Consider the following 19,903-nt stretch of genomic DNA (forward strand, 5'->3'; position numbering starts at 1 on the left):
AAATAGAATGCTTTAGAATTTAGCAGGAGAGAGAATCAGTGTTTTAAAAGGTAGAAAACATTTTCTTCTTATCTGTTTTATAACTAAGTTTATTTGTGTTTTTTTTAGATTCCTCCTATAAGTTATATGATATGGTATTTGTCTTTGTCTGACTTACTTCATGTAGTATAGTAATCTCTAAATCCACCATGTTGCTGCAGAAGGCATTATTTCGTTTGTCATGGCTGAGTAACCTTCCTGTGTGTGTGTGTGTGTGTGTGTGTGTGTGTGTGTGTGTGTGTGTGTGTGTGTCTCACATCTGTCAGTGGACACTAAGGCTGCCTCCATGTCTTGGCTATTGTAAATAGTGCCACTATAAGCATTGGGGTACATGTATGTATCTTTTTTTCTTTTCCTTTTTTTTTTTTTTAATTTTATGGCCACACCCCCAGCATTTCTAAGTTCCCAGGCCAGGGACTGAGTCTGAACCACAGCTGCGACCTATACCCCAGCTGTGGCCATGTGGGATCCTTTAACCCACTGCGTCACCAGCCCTGGATCAAACCTGTGCCTCAGCAGTGACCCGAGCCGCTGCATTCGGGATTCTTTACCCCCTGGCCCACGGCAAGAACTCCCTCTTGTATTTTTCTGAATTAGGGTTTTTGTCTCTTCCAGATATATGCCCAGGAGTGGGATTGCTGGAACATATGGCACCTCTGTTTTTAGTTTTTGTAGGTTTTTTGGCCACACCCATGGCAGGTAGAAGCTCCCCAGCCAGGGGTAAATCCCACATCACAGCAACAACTCCAGCCAATGCAGTGACAACACTGGGTCTTCAATGCTGCACCACAAGGGAATGCCTTATTTTTAGTTTTTTAAGGAACCTCCATTCTGGGAAACATTTTCTTAACTATGAAAAGGGGTGTGTGTGTGCATGTAAATGAATTTTATTTGTGGAAATATGAATTAGCCAATACCACTAATTTTAAAATACTCTTCTGGTGTTCCCTGGCGACCTAGCATGTTAAGGATCTGGCATTGTCCCTACAGTGGCTCGGATTACTGCTGTGCCATGGGTTCAGTCCCTGGCCCAGCACCTCCCGCATGGGCCATTCACAGCCTTTGGTTGTTCCTCTATTTTATTTTATTTTTATTTTTTAAAATTTTTATTTTATTTTTATTTTTTTATTTATTTGTTTAAATTACTTAAGGGATTTATCACACCTGTACTTGTACAATGTTGTCACAATCCAATTTCACAGGATTTCCATCCCACACCCCAAGCACCCCCCCCCCCCAACCTGTCTCCTCCGGAGACCAAAAGTTTTTCAAAGTCTGGGAGTCAGCATCTGTTCTGCAAAGAAGTTCCGTCTGTCCTTTTTTTCAGATTCCACATGTCAGTGAAAGCATTTGATGTTGGTGTCTCATTGCATGGCTGACTTCACTTAGCATGATAATTTCTAGGTCCATCTATGTTGCTAAGTTTGTTCCTCTATTTTAGTTACACGCTTGATACCGCGCTGCCCATAATGGCAAAAACAAAACAAGAGAACAATAAACGGGACGGTGTGAATGCCCATAAAGTAGTCAGGGGTTTGACCCATAGGCAGGCCTGAAGGGAGGGAGTGGGAGGGGGATGGTGAATTTTTTCTATAACCATCTCTGTAGCATTTGACTTGGTACAAAGTGCATGTGTTATTTTTATACTCAGAGATAAAATGTTAATAAAGAAGAAAACCAGGATAATAAACTGGTTTTCATTGCTTTCGTTCTTTACGATGTCTTTGACTCGGCAGCTTTACGTTCCTCTGGGAGTTTGGTTAGGGCGAACCCACCCGCTTTTTTATAGGGTGCTCCTTGGAGGGACAAGGAGCGACAAGCCAGAGCTGCATGCCTTGGGAAGTTCATCGATAGTGTATTACTCACCTTGGGCTCGGGCTGACTTTCAGATGACATGTGATTATGGTCGAGAAGCCCATGGATGAAAAACTTTGCAGATCTGTTGGTTTCGCGCCATTACAGTGGTCTGGGACTAATGCGATGCTCTCCAAGCTTAATAATCTCTTTTCTTCTGTCCTCTTCCCCTTCAGGCTTCAACCATGCTAAGAGCCTCCTTGGCACCTGTGTAAGTAATTGTTCTTAGGATTTGTTTGTTTGTTTGTCCTTTTTTTTTTTTTTTTAGGGCTGCACCCAAGGCATATGGAGGTTCCCAGGCTAGGGGTCCAATCACAGCTGTAGCCACTGGCCTACACCACAGCCACAGCAATGCCAGATCTGAGCCGCATCTGCAGCCTACACCAGAGCTCATGGCAACACCGGATCCTTAACCCATAGGGGATCGAACCTGTGTCCTCATGGATGCTAGTTAGTTTCATCTCTGCTGAGCCACAGGTGGGAACTCCCAGGAATTGTTACTAAGGCGAATAGCTATGGGTTAAACTGAATTCAAAGTAGATTTAATAAATGTTCATCTTGGAGTTCCCTTGTGGCACAGCAGGTTAAGGATCCAGTGTTGTCACTGCAGGGGTTCAGGTTGCTGCCATGGCACAAGTTCAGTCCCTGGCCTGGGAGCTTCCACATGCCGCACGTGTCACCAAAAAAATTTTTTAAATAGAAAAATAAGTGTTCATCTTAACCACGTAGCTTAGATGTATTCCTTTGATTAGCTAGAGCTGCAAGCGGGTCTTCAAGGAAATACTAATAATTATAAGAAAGCCTAGAAGTGTCTTTTAAAGTTAATTCTGTGTATATTGCTGAGGTAATATGAACTAGAAAACATCGTTGAATTGTTCCTATAATCGCCTGTAGAAATCTACTCGATTGCAGTCATGGGGCAGTCAGCAGAGCGTTGCAGTGTCTACATTTTATGTTCCCTGCTGATGCCCTGTGACCGGGGCCATGGGATGGCTTTGTTTACTCTCGCACCTTCCCATCCAAGTCAGCGGGCTTGTCGCCCACGGGGGATGACCGGTGCCCGGGAACTTCATCAGACCGGTGTGTTGCAGGAGCGGGGAAGTTGAGAACCCGCGCTGGGGACCTTGAGGACTGGGGTGGGTGCTGAGCCAGCCTCCCGTGGCGGGGCTGGGTACTGCGAGATTACTGCGGTCCGTACAACCGTCCCTCTCCCTCGGTCCAGCCAGAGTCTGACATTGACCGAGCCCTTGGTTCTCTTCTGATGGAGGCTGTGTGATGAAGCGCTTATGAGCACAGGCTGTCGGGGCTCTGTGACCTTGGACCATGTTTATAACCTCTCTGTGCCTCAGTTCCCTCATGGGCAATGGGAGAGTGGCTGGACCACAGAAACGCGGGGTTGCTGAGCAACCTAGCTGGTAACGTTGCCCTTGCTGGCAAGTAAATCTGGCCCCAATATGACCATTCTGCCTCCTTCCAATAGAAGCTCCCCCACTGTAGAATATTATTGAACTTGGCTTTACAAATGGAACTTTTTTGGTCTAGAAAAAGAGCCTTGTTTGAATTTTAAATCAATTTTCTTTTCATTCGGAGATCATTTCAGAGTTGCAAAAATAGTACAAAGCATTGCCATATACCCTTCACCCGGGTTCCCGAGTTACGCTTTTACACAAGCTCAGTTCAGTGATCGAAATCAGAAAATTAATGCTGAATCGGTAACAATGGTCTAATCTGCCGGCCTTATTCACATTTTTGTTCCATCCCGTCCTTTCTCTGGTCCCAGATTCAATCCAGAATCACGTATTAGTCTTCTCATGTCTCAGTTTCCTTTCATTTGTCGTCATTCTTCTGGCTTCGTCTTTCGTGGCCTTGATACTTTCAAAGACTACTGGCCCGTTATTGATCATTGGAATTAATTAATTTTTAAACTCACAATAGTATCTGCCTCAGGAAAAAAAAAAGTCAAGATAATCAATGTGCCGTGTAGTGGGTTTACCATTAGCTGCATAAAATAGAAGACGCTCCTTTTTGGAAATACTTCCTGAGACCCCCTTCAGTGCCCTCTTTGCTGGCTTTTTCCTCCAAGCCTTATAAGAAGTTCTCATTCTGCCATTTAAAAACTAGCATTAAGAAAACTAACATGGGAGTTCCCATCGTGGCTCAGCAGTTAACGAACCAGACTAATATCCATGAAGACTTGGGTTCCATCCCCAGCCTCACTCAGTGGGTTAAGAATCGGGCCTTGCCGCGAGCTGTGGTGTAGGTTGCAGATGCGGTTCGGATCCCACGTGGCTGTGATGCAGACCGGCAGCTGCAGCTCTAACTTGACCTCTAGGCTGGGAACCTCCATATGCCGTGGGTGTGCCCCCCCCAAAAAAAAAGCAAAAAAACTAACATGTAGTTTTGTCCTATAATAATTTAAGTAATACATGAGCATTATAGAAAACATGAATCTATAGAAACATACAAAGAAGGAAACGTAAGCCAAATCCCACCTCCCGGAGGCATGATCTCAGTTTTTTTTTGTGTGTGTGTTTTTTTTTTTTTTGGTCTTTTTGCTATTTCTTTGGGCTGCTCCCGCGGCATATGGAGGTTCCCAGGCTAGGGGTCCAATCGGAGCTGTAGCCACCGGCCTACACCAGAGCCACAGCAACGCAGGATCTGAGCCACGTCTGCGACCTACACCACAGCTCACGGCAACACCGGATCCTTAACCCACTGAGCAAGGGCAGGGACCGAACCCGCAACCTCATGGTTCTTAGTCGGATTCGTTAACCACTGCGCCACGACGGGAACTCCTGATCTCAGTTTTTATTCCACCCGTGAAAACGGAGGAAACCCTTCATCCAGTGCTTCGTGAATCCACATTTAAGATGGTACCAGGAGAAGTAGTAGTCTCTGCACAGTTTTAGAAGAATCATATTTTATTTTGGTTTTTGTTCCTTAATTTTTTGCATTTTGAAGAAATTACAGGTTCACAAGAAATTGAGTCCCTCGGCGTCTCCCCAGTGGTGGCATCTTATCTGACCGTCTGCAGTGTCCAAACGCGGGCCTTGACACTGACACAGTACAGGCCGCTTTCAGTTTTAGATTCTTCCCCCTCTCCCGCCTCCTTGTGTTTAACAAGAGAACAAAACAAAATGGGAAGATGCTTATTTTAGTGGCAAGGCATCCGAGGGTTCCTTTAGTTTCTGGCCATCCAAAGGCAGGTGTCTGGGCCGCGTAGCTCTCTGAACAGAGCTCTCTCTTCATTGAAACCTGCCTTCCCCTGAGGTCCAACTTGGGGTCCCCGGGAACAGGATTGTCCTATGTGCTGCCCGTCTCCCTGGCCTGTCCCCACGGCCGCTCCCTGACCACACCCTTCCACCTGCCGGAGGATGGACTGGACGCCACCTCTTCACAGCTGCTTTCTGTCCCCGGGTCTGTCCTTCACATCCCCGAGGCTGTTTCCTCAGGCCTGAGGGACAGTGGCTCCAGGTTCTTGGGGACGCCTGGGGTCCTGCTGACGCTAATAGGCTCTGGGCTTTGCTCACGATTCTAAATAGAAGTTTGGTGGAAAGTTATGCCTCCAAGGTGATGTCATGCCCACCTGGGGAACCCTGGCCTAGTGTGAAGGCGCTGGGCTCTAACCCATTAGGCAGAGACTCCTTGTTTGCGGGAAAGCATTCTATCAACCCTGGTACCTAGAGCGGAAGAGGCAGGGCTGAGCCCATGAAGCTGGGGTGGGAGCCTGGAACCCAGCCCTCTCCGTGGAGGCCTGGAGCTCATGGCAGCAGCACAGAGAGACCAATGGCCACGGCCTGTCCAGTCTGTCAGAGCAGCTCTAGATGGGACGTCGTGATACTCAGGAGGCATAATGAACATACCCTTTGGCTCTTTTCTTGCTCTTTGAACCTGTGTTGCTGAGAAGGAAGCTGAAGGATGTCCCATTACTGCCCTCCTTGGATTATGAGAAACTGAAGAAGGATTTGATTTGGGGGAGTGACCGCTTGAAAGCCTTCTTGTTGCAGGCTCTGCGCTGGGTATGTACCCTTTTCTTGAAGTTTTGTTTTGTTTTGTTTTTTAAAGACCATGCTGGTTTTCTTGGCTGGCTACCTTGCTTGTATCTTTTAACCCATCTTCTCAAAATCTTTCCTGCTGCTGCCTGCTGACACCAAGAGCTAAAATGAAAAGCAGCTTCTGAAGATCGCTGTGGTCTCTTTTTAAAAACTCCTGCACTGGAGTTCTCCTGTGGCACAGCGATTAAGGCTCTGGTGTTGTCATTGCAGGGGCTCAGGGTCGCCGCTGTGGCACAGGTTCGACTCCTGGCCCCGGACACTCCCACATGCTGCAGGCACGGCACAGCGCCCGTCCTCAACAAAAAAATCTCCTATGCTGACGTCACATTTGCCATTGCCTTCACTCGATCATTTGATATATGCAGTTTCAGGGCCCCAGAGTCAGCCCTGGCCACCTGGCCCTTGCCTGGTCAGGAGCCACACTCACAGCTGGTGGCATTGGTGTGTTAGCGCACAGGGTCACTCTCACTATGCCTCCGAGAGACCTCTGCTGGGTCTGGGTCTTACCACGCAGGCACACGAGCCGACATCAAGGCTAAAATAAAGCCTAGTCTAAATGGTGGCTTTTCTCCCCAGTCTTAATTTTTTTTTTTTTTTTGTCTTTTCTATGGCTGCACCCCTGGCATATGGAGGTTCCCAGGCTAGGGGTCCAATCGAAGCTGTAGGTGCCAGCCTACGCCACAGCCATAGCAACGTGGGATCTGAGCCGCATCTGCGACCTACACTACAGCTCACGGCAATGTTGGATCCTTAACCCACCGAGCGCGGCCAGGGATCGAACCCGCAACCTCATGGATCTTAGTCAGGTTTGCTAACCACCGAGCCACGACAGGAACTCCCCTAGTCTTCATATTCATCGCAGTTAAGTCAGTTGTTCTCAAGCTTTTTGCTTTCAGACCTATGACACTGTCACAAATTACTCAGGAGCCCAAAGAGCTTTTGTTTATGTGAATTTTATCTACCAAAATTTACAGTGTTAGAACTTAAAACAGAAAATGTAAAATATGGAGTTCCCTTTGTGGCGAAGTGAAAACGAATCCAAGTAGTATCCGTATCCGCTCTGGGGGCCTGGCCCTCGTGCACCGCCCTCGCAGCCTGCCCCGTGCCCTCCCCGTTGAGGGCCGCACAGGTACCCCCTGTAGTGTCGCCCATCCCTCAGCCAGACCCCGTGTCCCGTGCGCCACCCTGCTCACCTTCCCCCGTACTGCCCAGGAGCCTGCTCATCCTTCAGGGGCCAGCTCTTGAGCCACTTCCAGCAGCAAACCCCTCTCCAGGCATTGGTCTGCTCACTCCCAACCCAGCCGTTCTCCACCTCCCTGCTCTGGAGACGGCCAGCCTGTAGGCTGACTCCCACATCGCCCGTTAGGAAGCGCACTGTGGTATTCCGTTCATCGTGTTTGGTGAAGCGCATGCGGGCTGCGAGGGCTGCACAAAGCGGCCGTGGGAGCGTTTTCCTTCGTGCTCACGCTCAGGTCTTGTTGCTCTTGCTTTTCTTCCTTCTAGCGCTTGACAACCTCCCACCCTGGAGAGCAGAGGGAGACGGTCCTGCAGGCCTACATCAGCAATGACCTCTTGGATTGTCACAGCCACGGCCAGGTCGGTGAGCCGGGCCAGCGCCCAGCCGGGGCCTTCATTGCTGGGGAAGCTTCTGAGAAGGGGAGGCTTCCTTTCAATGCGTGTGTTCAGCATAGGGACTGGAAATCAGCCTGGGCCTTCTGTCAGCTTCTGAAATCTGCTCTTCATCTTGGACCTGGGCCTACTTTTCACTTGTAATGAGCGTCCGGAACAAGTCAGTACTGCTTGATTCAACTCTGGACTCTTCTCTGCCAATTTTCCTTTTTTCAAATTCCCCTCTTTCCCTCACCCCACTGCTCACCACAAGTCCCAAAAACTCAGCATGACTTAGGATCGGCAAAGTGGGTAAGCAGATTCAAATTTTTTTTTTTTTCCCATCTGGACCTGACTTTAAAACTGTCTTCAACACTGTTTGTATATAGTTTGGACCAGATAGGGTTTTTTGTTTGTCTTTTGTCTTTTTAGGGCTGTACCCACAGCATATGGAGGTTCCCAGGCTAGGGGTCTCATCAGAGCTGTAGCCGCTGGCCTACGCCAGAGCCACAGCAACACTGGATCCGAGCTGCATCTGCAACCTACACCACAGCTCACGGCAACGCCAGATCCTTAACCCACTGAGCGAGGCCAGGGATCAAACCCGCAACCTCATGGTTGCTAGTCGGATTTGTTTCAGCTGTGCCACGACGGGAACTCCCCAGATAGGTTTAATGATGCAGTGAGAAAAGCATGGGATTTGGAGGTTTCAAATCTCTGCCCCCCATCATTGGCCAGGCAACACCGCTATGCAAGTTTCTTTGTCTCAGGGAGCCTTCCCACTGCCGAGAAGGGACCATCGCCTGCCGGTGAGGTGGTTGGGACCATTGGGAGTGGTTCTGTGTGGGAGAACTTGACCCAGGGACCCGTGCAGAGCAGTCTACACCTTCTCTTGCCTCTTACCTGTTCTTAGCACCTGTTATTAGACCACAGGAGAGTCGAGAGCTTGAATGTGGCTAGAGCAGATACGACGTCTCATTATTTCAGCTGAATCTCTGTCCAAAATGCCCTGGAAACTTCATCTCCCAACTGTTAAGCTCACAGTGGGCACTGAGTGGACTATCACCATGTCTTAGGATCGCTGATGAAACAGCCCCCGAGAAAGCTCGTCACATGTGGTCTATTGTGCCCACGGGCAGGGTTTTGAGTTTAATCTTTGTATGTGGTCTTATTTTTCCGATGAAAGAGTTGTGTTAAGTTTCAAAAATAGCCTCTCCCATTCTCGACCTATTTCCTTTTACTGTTGGTGTTTGTAATGGCCTTGAAACCAGCCTATAAGGCATGAAGCAACCGAAAGATATACTGTCATGACTTACAAAATCGTATTCAAGAAGTGATTTCAATGCTGATTCTTTCTGAACTATCATATTTCCTTGAGTCTTAGATGCAGCCCCGCCCACCCCAGTTTCAGCATCTCCAAAATTGGAGTGTGTCTAATAGTTGATGGCCTGTTACAGTTTACTTGGCAGTGCTTTTTTCTTTCTTGGTGGTACATTAAAAAAATGGGTCCTCTAATGAAAGGTGTTTTAGGTTTCATGATATATATTTGCCAAAATGCTATAATCTTTATAGCCACTGAAGTTGTCCTTTCTTCCTCAAGTCTTTTTTGGGCCACCCCTGCAGCATGCAGCATGCAATCCTGGGCCAGGGATTGAACCTGAGCCACAACAGTGACAACACCGGAGCCTTTAATGCTAGGCCCCCTGGGGACTCCCTCAAGTCATTAGTTTTAATTGCGATGGCTTAAAAAAAAAAAAAAAGGAATGATCTGGAGTTATCTTAAGATGTCAGGGAATCTGCAGGGCAAGAAAACTCCATGGGAATCATGGCTGCTGTGTCACCTCAACACCAAAATTAATTGGCCGATGCATCTGTACCCCGTGTTTTGTTTCTCCATCCATCCAGCAATGGACACTCAGGTTGCCTCTCCCCTTTGGCTGCTATGAATAAGGCTGCACTGAACATGGCTGCACACATCCTGGCTTCTGTCTTCATCAGTTCCTTGCTCCTTTTATAGTGTCCCCACTTGCATATGTGCCCTGAGGAACATAGGCTTTGATGGAAGGGTGCATTGGACGCATCACAGAATTGCTGGACTATAGTCAGACGTAGCTTCCCTGTCCCCTCTGGGGATGTCAGTAGTCAAAGCCAGGAGTGCGTTCTGGGCGACAGGGCATCTGGCAGGTTTGAAAGGTCAGTCAGGGACTGGTTATCTGGCAGGAATATATATGCCAAGGGGAATGGGGAGCTGCTCTGTGCTTTTGTTTTGTCTTGTTTGTTTTGGCCGCCCCGCAGCATGTGGAGTCCCAGTGCCAGGGCCATGGTTGTGACCTACGCCGCTACTATGGCAACTCTGGATCCTTAACCTACTGTGCCGGGCCAGGGATCAAACCTTTGTCCCAGAGCTCCAGAGAAGAGCCACCGATCCTGTTGCACCACAGCAGGAACTACTGTACTTTCGGTTTTTAAGCTCCGCTGGTTTCCTTTTTTTTTTTTTTTTTTTTTTTTTTTTTTTGCTTTTTAGGGCTGAACATGCAGCATATGGAGGTTCCCAGGCCAGGGGTAGAATCGGAGCTGTGGCTGCCGGCCTATACCACAGCCATGGCAACGTGGGATCCTTAACCCACTGAGCGAGGCCAGGGATCAAACCCGCATCTTCATGGATACTAGTCGGGTTCTTAACCCACTGAGCCACAGCAGGAACTCCCCCGGTCTACTTCTAGTTCTCAGGAGTTGGTCCCACAAGAACTTCTGCAGATTGTCCACAGCGGGTTCACACTGCAGAGTTTGGCAGGGGAACTGGAACTCGCTCAGCACCTGGGCAAGAGTGTGCAGGCACACAAGGGTCGGGGCCCACCTCACCTGGATATTTTGTTCTCTGTTTGAAAACATGTTGCCTGGCGCACTGCATGGGAACCAGGGCGGTGTTTGCCGAAACTGCACACTCTGTGTCCTAGCAAAGCCGCTCCTGAGTATAACACAACAGAACTGTGTCCATATGTTCAACTAAAAGATGTAGAAGATCGCTCACAGCAGCCCTATTGATAAGAACCAAAACGCTGGCCAGAACCCAAATGTCCATCAGGAGTAGAATGGACACAGTACCAGTGAGGTATTTGTAAAATGGGAGATACTGAGCAACGAGAAGGAACACGCAGTTTACACCAACACAACATTGAATGAAAACAGTCAGATGTAAAGGAAGACACACTGCATGATTTTATGTATTAAAAACATTTAAAGACAGGAGTTCCCGGGTGGCTCAGTGGATTAAGGGTATGGCGCTGTCGCTTCTGTGGCTTGGGTTCCATCCCTGGCCCAGGAACTTCTGCATGCTGAGGCCGTGGCCAAAAAAATCCATTTACTGTAGTTTTACTGTGGTCTTGGAGGGAGCGAAATTAGATGTGTGTGTGTGGGCGCAGCCCTTCTAACCTGGAAAACATCAGCAACAATACGAGCAGAGTGTTGTTGCCTTTGTGCCAGCCACCGTTTAGGCGCTTTGTTCATTAATTCTTATTCGGAAGTCTGAGCAACTGCTCTTTGCCAACTCTCACAAGAAAGCAGTTGGAAATCAAAACTCGCAGATGCAAAGGTTGTGGCTTTTGTCTGTTTCACCTCCTCGTAAACCCCCCGCAGAGGAGTCGCGCTTCCCTCACGTTCATTGTTTTCCTTCTTTTGATGCTTTTTTTTTCCCCCACAGAGAAGTGTCCTTCAGCTGCTAAACTCAAAGAGTGACGTGGTGCGACAGTACATGGCCAGGCTCATCAATGCGTTTGCATCTCTGGCAGAAGGTAAGAGGTTAGCTTTCCTTCAAAGAGAAGAGCGAGGCCTTAGGGATGTGCTTTTTCCCCAGGAAAACCGACATTCTTCCCCATGTTTCTTAGAGATGACACTGTTTCCTCAATTTATTACTGTTTCATCCATCTCAGTTCTTTTGCGAAAATTAGTTGCCGTCCTATTGTGGTGGTTTCTGTCAGAGCATATTTTAATGGCTTTGGAGTTTATTTTGTAGGCCTCTGGTTTTATGTTGCAAGCCCTCTGGTTTTGCAACATAGTACAGTTTGGATTGCTCTCAGGATAGCAGAAAATGACATTTTCTGTCATTTTCTACTGAAGGCAAAATAAGGTTGATGAAATAATTCAAGCTGATCCCAGGAAGCCCGGTGCCGTTTCCTTCAAAAGACTAAACCCCTTAAATGAAGAGGATTTGAAAACTCCAAAAATAACTTGCCACCATAACTGAATCCCAAATGATTTTCTAAAATGCTGTTATCTTTCATACACTCTAGTTTGTTTGAGTTTTTTTTTTTTAACATGGGTAAAGGGAGCTTTCAACTGTGCCTGTATGATCCTCCAAAAGGTTTTTCATTCGTTTGTTTCTTCTTCCATCCATTTAACAAACATTTTATGCTAAGACATTTAGGTGCCAAGGATCATTCATACAATACTGTTGAAATTTATGACTGAAATTAATATCATCGTATTGAGAGACAAATCCACGGCAGGCTAGTGACAATTCAAGGCTTCTAATAGGGTTTCCGGTACGGTTCCTGACTTCTTCTCCAGGCCATGGGTGTGACCAGAAAGCTCTATTGTTAAGACAAAGGGGCTCATAGCACACAGATTCATCACCCCCCTTTTCCTCGTGATGTGACCTTGGGGTTCAAGATCTCAAGAAAATAAAAGACAGTGCTCCCCACGAGAACACAGGGATGAGTCATATGTTTAGATGACAAGAAAGGTGGTTTTCTCTTCATCAGACAGTTGATTGAATAAAACCAACTTGCAGATGAAATATGCTTTAATCGGATCTTTAGAACATAAAATTACCCAAATTGTGTTATATGCAGAGTTTTTACAGAACGTGCTTTTGGAGCATGAGCTTAACACGAGCTACAGTCTGACACCTGCTCACCTCTGGTTATGTCCTTAGGTCGCCTCTACCTTGCCCAGAGCACAAAGGTGCTGCGGCTGCTGGAGGAAAGGCTGCGGGAGGAAGACAAGGACGTCATGACCCGGGAGAATGTTCTCGGGGCCTTGCAGAAGTTCAGCCTCAGGTGCTGACCGTGCAGTAGGTCATGGTGGCTCCTGTGAAATCAGCTTGGGGGTTTTTTTAGCCACTATTTTGTGCTTATTTGGTCCCAGGGACAATCCAGGAGGCAGGTGACATTTTTCAGGAAATACTGAGAAGAGGTTGGGTGACTTTTCAAAGTGGAGCTGGAAAACTGATGTCTAACCCGCTAAACCGTCCTGCTTCTGGCTGCTGCAGAGGGAGGAAGACGTCGTTTTATTTTTTGGCTGCGGTGTACAGTGCCTTGATGTGGGATCTCAGTTGCCAGGCCAAGGATTGAATCTGGGCCACAGCAGTGAAAGTGCTAAATCCTAACCACTAGACCACCAGGGAACTCCCCAGAGAGGAAGACATTTTTCAAGCACTGTTGTATTCTCCTAATCAACATTACTTTGTGCTGACCAGGTGGGAGAAGCTAGATTGTGTGTCTCAAGCCACCTGCAGGATTTAGAGAGAAACAGGGGAACAAAACCCTATAGAGGGAGTTCCCGTTGTGGAGCAGTGGAGACAAATGCGACTAGTATCCATGAGGATGTGGGTTTGATCCCTGGCCTCCTTCATTGAGTTAGGGATCCGGCATTGCTGTGAGCTGTGGTGTAGGTTGCGGACTCGGCTCAGATCACACGTGGCTGTGGCTGGCAGCTATAGATCCTGCTCAACCCCTAGCCTGGGAACTTCCATATGCCACGGGGGCAGCCCTTAAAAGCAAAAAACAAAAACCAAAAAACCCAAAAAACCAAACCCTTTAGCGCCTCAGCCTGCAAGTGCTCACGGTTCATTGTGGGACACGCACACAAGCGCGTCACAGTCGGTGGGGAGGTAGCTCTGCGGCAGTCGGGGGAGGAGCCCCCGTGTCCCAGTCTGCACATCTCAGCCACCCGCTGCCCTGTAGTCTCATCACAGCTCCGCTCATGACTTGGAACTGCTGCGCCTTAGAAATTTAAAAATCAGATGCCTCTTCTTGAACCAGATCCGGTGTTCGCCCTGACCTTTTTTTTTTTTTTTTTTTTTTTTTAATTGACAGCTTTGTTAAGGTGTATTTTACAGACCACAGAATTTGCCCATCCGAAGTGTACAGGTCCGTGGTTTTTGGTATATTTACAGATGTGTACAGCTATCGCCAGAGTCTACTTTTAGATCATTGCCATCCCCCGAAAAGAAACTTCCTGCCTATTTGCAGTCAGTTTTTGTTCCTGCCTCTCACCCCCGGGAACTCCATCACTCTATTTTCTGTAGACTTACCTGTACTGATGCGTTCTTTTGTGACTGGCTTCTTTCACTTGGCATAGAGTTTTGGGGATGCATACAAGTGGCGAGGGTCGGTGCTTTGTTCGTTTGTATTTGCCAAACAGCATTTGCTTCCCGGGATAGCCCACATTTTACTCGTCCATTCACCAGTTGATGGAGATCTGGGTTTTGTTTTGTTTTTTTTTCCTACCTTTTGGTTATTACGCGTAATGCTGCTATGAACATTTGCGTTCAGGTCTTCAGGAGACGAGTTTCCTTTTCTCTTGGTTGGGTGTCTAGGAATGGAATTGCCGGGTCAGGTGTTAATTCTTCCAGCGTCCGTGTTCCTTCCTGGTCACCTCACTTTCTCTTTGACGATTAAGATTTTTAGCGTCCCGAGTCCTTAACTTTTTCTGTCAATCCACTTGTGAACACAGTTTGCTCCTGTCAGATGGGGTTAACATTTGACTGACTCACCCTCGTCACCTAAAGCTTGAAAAGTGACATATTCTCTAAGTGTGTATATGTTTCAGGTGGGAACGCTGTAGGTAATTCCTGCTAATTGCCAGTTCCCTGCTGATGAAAATTTCTTGTTCTCCCTGCATGGATTGAAAAGAACTATAAATAGGAGTTTCCTGGTGGCTGAGTGGGTTAAGGATTCGACATTATCACTGCTGTGGTTCGGGTTTGATCCCTGGCCCTGGAACGTCCACGTGCTTCGGGCTCAGTCAAAAAAAAGAAAGAAAAAAGAAAAGAACTATATATAATATCCAAAGTTATTACCTCCTTCCTATTTCTCTTTATAAAGATGATTCAGTTTGACGCTGACTGTATTGAGAAAATTTTTAGAAACATAATAGCTATAGTGAAGTAACTGGTGAGATAGGAAAATACTTCTGCCTAATAATGCAGATATTTATCGCCAGTTTTTCTTTTCTTCAAACAGTAGTTTAAGCTGCTCTGTTCCGGAAATGTGCCCAAGGATTCTGCCGTATTCCAGGGTCTCTCTGATGAATGTAGAAAGTAGCTAGTCTCATCTGAAGAGGGCGGCCTTCACTGTGCTCTAATCAATTACACCGAGCAGAGCAGACGGGTGTAGCGAGTGCGGAGAATGCGACTAGATCCTGTCCCAGGTGGTGCTCTCGCTGTAACCTGTCACACAGAGACGCCCAGTGGTGGTCCCACCGTGGCGTTTTGATGTTCCAAGAACTCAGATGGTTTTTCTCGGTGACACCGTGCTTGGTCCTGCCCCTTCTTAAGGCCGCCACGATGACCTTCCCCGTAACACTCTGGGATGAGGATTGGATTGTGTAAGATTTTACACCTGGACTTTGGGTGGAAAATAATCCCAGGAGTTCCTCTGTGGTGCAGCGGGATAAGGATCTGGTGTTGCCACAGCTGTGGCATAGGTCAGCTTCAGTCCCTGGCCCAGGAGCTTCCATGTGCTGTGGGTGCAGCTGAAAAAAGCAGAGGAAAGAATTCCATATAAATTGTATTATTACCCAGGTTATTAAACTGTTCTTACCCTATAGAGATCTGAAGCAGATGGCATTGAGCTGGCTTTATGCTCTTCTTTTTTGTGTTTCTTTTTACATGGCTCAAAGTGCCTAAACTAGATGATAATAGACTAGAGTTTAGGTAAAAATCTATTTGTCGGTGAACTGCTTCTGTGACTGTTTCCTGAATTTTGGTAGACCAAAAGCTATCAAAAAATATTTATGAAATACTTGAAATGATACTTTTCTGATTCTGAATAGTGAAAAGGAAACTTTCAAAATAGGAAGTCTCCTTCATGCCTTATTATTATTATTTTTTTTTAACGCTTAATAATATCCCTGAAACATAAAGAGTGTATTGTTGGTGTTTCAGTTGTACAGGCCTAACAGTGGAACATTCCTCAGCGTCCGCAACTTCTGTACAGTTTCTTTTCTCACACGCGTCCACCTTGCTCTATATTCTTCTGCAAAAGGTTTCTTGCCAGCTCTAACTGTCTGTAGGCTGTTTTCATCCTAGGCGCCCACTGCAGACGGCGATGATTCGAGATGGCCTCATCTTCTGGCTGATTGACATCCTTAAGGAGCCCGACTGCCTGTCCGACTACACGCTGGAGTACTCGGTGGCCTTGCTCATGAACCTCTGCCTCCGGAGTGCAGGTCTCCCAGCCTCTGTCCCCTGCCCCGGCTCTCGATTACCACTGAGCCTGATGGCATTTGCCTTTCGTTTCCCTCATAGGAAGCTCAAAACAGGAGTTCCCTGATGGCCTAGCACCTAAGGTCCAGCACCGTCACTGCTGTGACTCGGGTCGTTGCTGTGGTGCGGGTTCAGTCCCGCTTGAGAACTTCCACATGCCACAGGGGTGGATTAAAAAAAAGAAAACTCAAAACAGAAAGAGTGTGAAGCATATCCAACTGAGTATACAGCTATTGAACCCCTAGAGCCGAAATACCATTCTGGCCTTGAAATAGTATAGATATAGATATTATATAAATATATATGTATATATGTATGTGTGTGTATGTATGTATGTATGTATATATATATATATATATATATATATATATACTCACATTAAGAGGAAAAAGAAGCGTTCCCGTCGTGGCTCAGTGGTTAATGAATCCGACTAGGAACCATGAGGTTGCAGGTTCCATCCCTGGCCTTGCTCAGTGGGTTAAGGATCCGGCGTGGCCGTGAGCTGTGGTGTAGGTCGCAGACGTGGCTCGGATCCCCTGAGTTTAGACGTGCCCTGTGTTCTCCTGCTCTTTTTCTCCCGAAGGGAAGAACGTGTGCGCCCAGGCGGCCAGCCTCGTGCTCAAAGTTCTCTCGGATCTGCTCGGCCATGAAAACCACGAGGTACCCAGTCCGCGCCGCTAGCCCCGGGCTCGGGGGAGGGCAGGCCCCCGGTCCTTAGTAGAGGCCGCTTCAGCACTTTTGCAGTTTTCAGTTCTGGAAGTCAGAGCAGGAGGCTGTCCCGCTCCTGGGCTGTGAGCACACCCGTGTCCCTGGCGTGACATCGTCCTCCTTATCCTCTCGCTCCATCCCTCCCCCCGTGTTGACACGCCTCTCAGGTTTGATCCGTGACAGTGGACATGTATGTAGCCGGAAAAAGTATTTCACTAGTGTGCGTGTATTGAATTTGCATAAAAGGTGTTGCCCCCAAACCTTGTTCTTTTCTTACTATTTTCGCTGTGTTTTTAGGACCTTTCTGTCTTGCTTTATGTGCATCGAGTTCCTTAGTTCTCACCACCGCGCAGCCCCTCTGTTGGCAGCCCTCCTGTTCCACTCATCCAGTCCCCCAGGCGTGTGCCCTCTGCCTCCCGCTCTCTGCTGTCACAGCCTCAGCTGTCCTTGGTGGACATCTCTGTGCTGATCCCATGAGGGCCTCTGCGGAGCTTCTGCTCTCACCAGCGTCCTCCCCAACACTGGGGTGGTTTTCTAGCCTGTGGGCCCCTAGCCTAGCACCACCCTCCCCCTTTTCGCCACAACAGTAGGATCTCAGTTCCCAAACCAGGGATTGAACCCGGGCCACAGCAGTGAAAGCGCCAAATCCTAGCCACTAGACACCAGGGACCTCCTCTCAAGCCCTTTTTAAATAAATAGAGGCCTGGGTAAACTAAGAAACGGTATGATCATTCTCTCACCTGCTTCCTGCAAGTGCCTTTAAGAAACCATGGCATCACTTTGCACCTGAAACCAAAACCTCTGCCCTCTGGCCGGATCGGGTGCAGGGCTGTCTCAGCAGGACGGGGGCTGAGTACCCCTGGGTCAGAATGAAGCCCTCGGGTTCCTCGCGTCTGTTCCTGCCTCAGACCACTCCCATTCTGACCACTTCTCTCACCGCGCCCGTTCCCCCAGCCACCTGCTGCCGGGTGACCCGGGCTGCTTTAGCTAGCGGAGATTGGGTGGTTGTTACAGGGCCTGCCGTGCCTTTTAAATTTTAAAGTCAGCGAGCTCTGAAATCCTTCTTAACCTGAACGGACCCTGTTCTTCTTGTTACTCAACTCAGGCAGTTGAGGCCAGAGGGAAGTGTCTTCTGTCATCTCCTAGGAAAGGTTGGTTTCAAGTGTAGGCACCATGCATCAGCTCTGAAAACTGAAATAGACCAAAGGATTCACATCTTGTCATTGACTCTTGCCAGTCAGTGGCTTTGTTTTGGAAATGAGCTGGAATATCCACTTGTATATGCATCAGAGCCTAGAAAAGTGTTTGCTACACTAATAAATGCAACACGTATGTATCCTTATGAGATAGTCATGGTCTTGGAAGACAAAGCCCAGAAGCCTTAAAGAAAAAGATATGCATAGTTGATTATATGAACACTCATCATGTAATCATAGGGGGAAAGATGCCATAATCAACATCAAAAACATTTTGAGAAAAATTTGCTTCAGGAGTTCCCGTCGTGGCGTAGTGGTTAACGAATCCGACCAGGAACCATGAGGTTGCAGGTTTGATCCCTGGCCTCGCTCAGTGGGTTGAGGATCTGGCATTGCCGTGAGCTGTGGTGTAGGTTGCAGACACAGCTCAGATCCCGCGTTGCTGTGGCTCTGGCATAGGCCGGTGGCTACGGCTCCGATTAGACCCCTAGCCTGGGAATCTCCATATGCCGCGGAAGCGGCCCTAGAAAAGGCAAAAAGACAAAAAGACAAAAAAAAAAAAAAAAAAAAAATTGCCTCACATATGACACAGAAGTTTAATACCCCTTATATATGAAAACCAACTATGCATTGATTAGTAAGAGTCAGAGATAAAAACCAACAGGAAAAAAGGATACATTTTATAAATGGATGGTTTACAGGAGTTCCCGTTGTTGTGCAGCAGAAACAAATCCGACTAGGAACCATGAGGTTGCAGGTTCGATCCCTGGCCTCGCTCAGTGGGCTAACGATGCAGCGCTGCCGTGAGCTGTGGTGTAGGTCGCAGACACGGCTCGGATCTGGTGTGGCTGTGGCCGTGGCGTAGGCTGGCAGCTGTAGCTCCAATTTGACCCCTAGCCTGGGAACCTCCATATGCCACTGGTGCGGCCCTAAAAAGACAATAAATAAATAAATAATAATAATAATAATAATAATAAAATAAATGGTGGTTTATAGAATGGTAAATCTTGATGGCCTATGAACATGAAAAGATGATCAATTTCAGGGATAGTCACGGAAATGAAAAAAAAAAAAAAAAACAGCTACCGGATGCCTTCTTTTACCCAGTAGATTGGCAGGAATGAAAAGTGGCAACAAATCCAGTGCTGGAAAAGGTGGTGGGAGACGCACCTCCCCCACGGCTACGAGAGAATGAAATCCAGTCGGGGTGGGCCGGCGGGGGTTGGGGGCTGGCACCTGCCACTTACCCCGTCCTGTCTGACTTGATGTCGGGGTTCCCTCTGTGAGGAAAGCGTGGGTTCTGTCCCTGAAGAGCCCACAGGGGAGACAGAAGTATAAATTAAAAAATATACTGAGTCCCGCAGAGAAGCGGAGGGGTGCACGGGCAGCAGCGCGGGCACCCTGTCTCCACCGGCGCCAGTGGAGATGTCTGTCTTTCGGAAGCACGTCTCCTGGGGCTCCCGAGAGCTGTGAAATCGTCATACTCGCCCTCCTCGTTGCCAGGCGGTTCTCAAGTGTGGTGTTTGATAATTGAATGGTTGGGATTTGCGACGCTGCCGATGACTGTGCTTTGTTTTGTTTTTCCCTGTAAAGATCCAGCCGTATGTGAATGGAGCTCTGTACAGCATCCTTTCAATCGCATCCATTCGTGAGGAAGCAAGAGCAATGGTAAGAAAATGTGCTTGAGGCGTCCGCCAGCCGCTGTCGCTGTCGCTGTCGCTGTCGCTGCCACAGCCACAGCTCGGGGCTGTGACATCCAAGGGGGTCCCTGCCACAGCTCAGGGGCTGTGACAGTAAGGGATTCCTGACCGGCTCTGGGGAAGGGCTCCAGATAGTTTAAGAACTCCCGGAATTGTAACCCAAGTTCGTATTTGCCGTTTTCTGGGGCGAGCGTTTGTGGTTTTTATCAGATTCTCAAGGGATCCCGGCCTGATTTAAGAACCGCAGTATCAGAA

General features: G+C 47.9%; 1 protein-coding gene across 27 annotated transcripts in view; it reads left to right on the plus strand.

Moving 5' to 3' along the window:
- Positions 1 to 19,903, plus strand: part of ARMC9 (armadillo repeat containing 9) — a 170,559-nt gene that overhangs the window by 53,485 nt on the left and 97,171 nt on the right. For all 27 annotated transcript variants that reach the window (XR_014830205.1, XR_014830204.1, XR_014830203.1 and 24 more), the window contains 8 exons: positions 2,070 to 2,104; positions 5,801 to 5,912; positions 7,452 to 7,544; positions 11,257 to 11,347; positions 12,490 to 12,613; positions 15,868 to 16,007; positions 16,628 to 16,704; positions 19,542 to 19,616. Coding sequence is in view for 20 of the 27 variants with exons in the window: in XM_085000635.1 (XP_084856761.1) it covers positions 2,070 to 2,104; positions 5,801 to 5,912; positions 7,452 to 7,544; positions 11,257 to 11,347; positions 12,490 to 12,613; positions 15,868 to 16,007; positions 16,628 to 16,704; positions 19,542 to 19,616 (747 nt within the window). In the remaining 7 variants the exon portion in view is untranslated. The remainder of the gene's footprint in view (positions 1 to 2,069; positions 2,105 to 5,800; positions 5,913 to 7,451; positions 7,545 to 11,256; positions 11,348 to 12,489; positions 12,614 to 15,867; positions 16,008 to 16,627; positions 16,705 to 19,541; positions 19,617 to 19,903) is intronic.

This window comes from Sus scrofa, chromosome 15 (assembly GCF_054392235.1).
Source record: "Sus scrofa isolate SSC_HxYL_T2T_F1_AM1 chromosome 15, Sscrofa_HxYL_maternal_Yorkshire_Landrace_v2.0, whole genome shotgun sequence".
NCBI lineage: Eukaryota > Metazoa > Chordata > Mammalia > Artiodactyla > Suidae > Sus > Sus scrofa.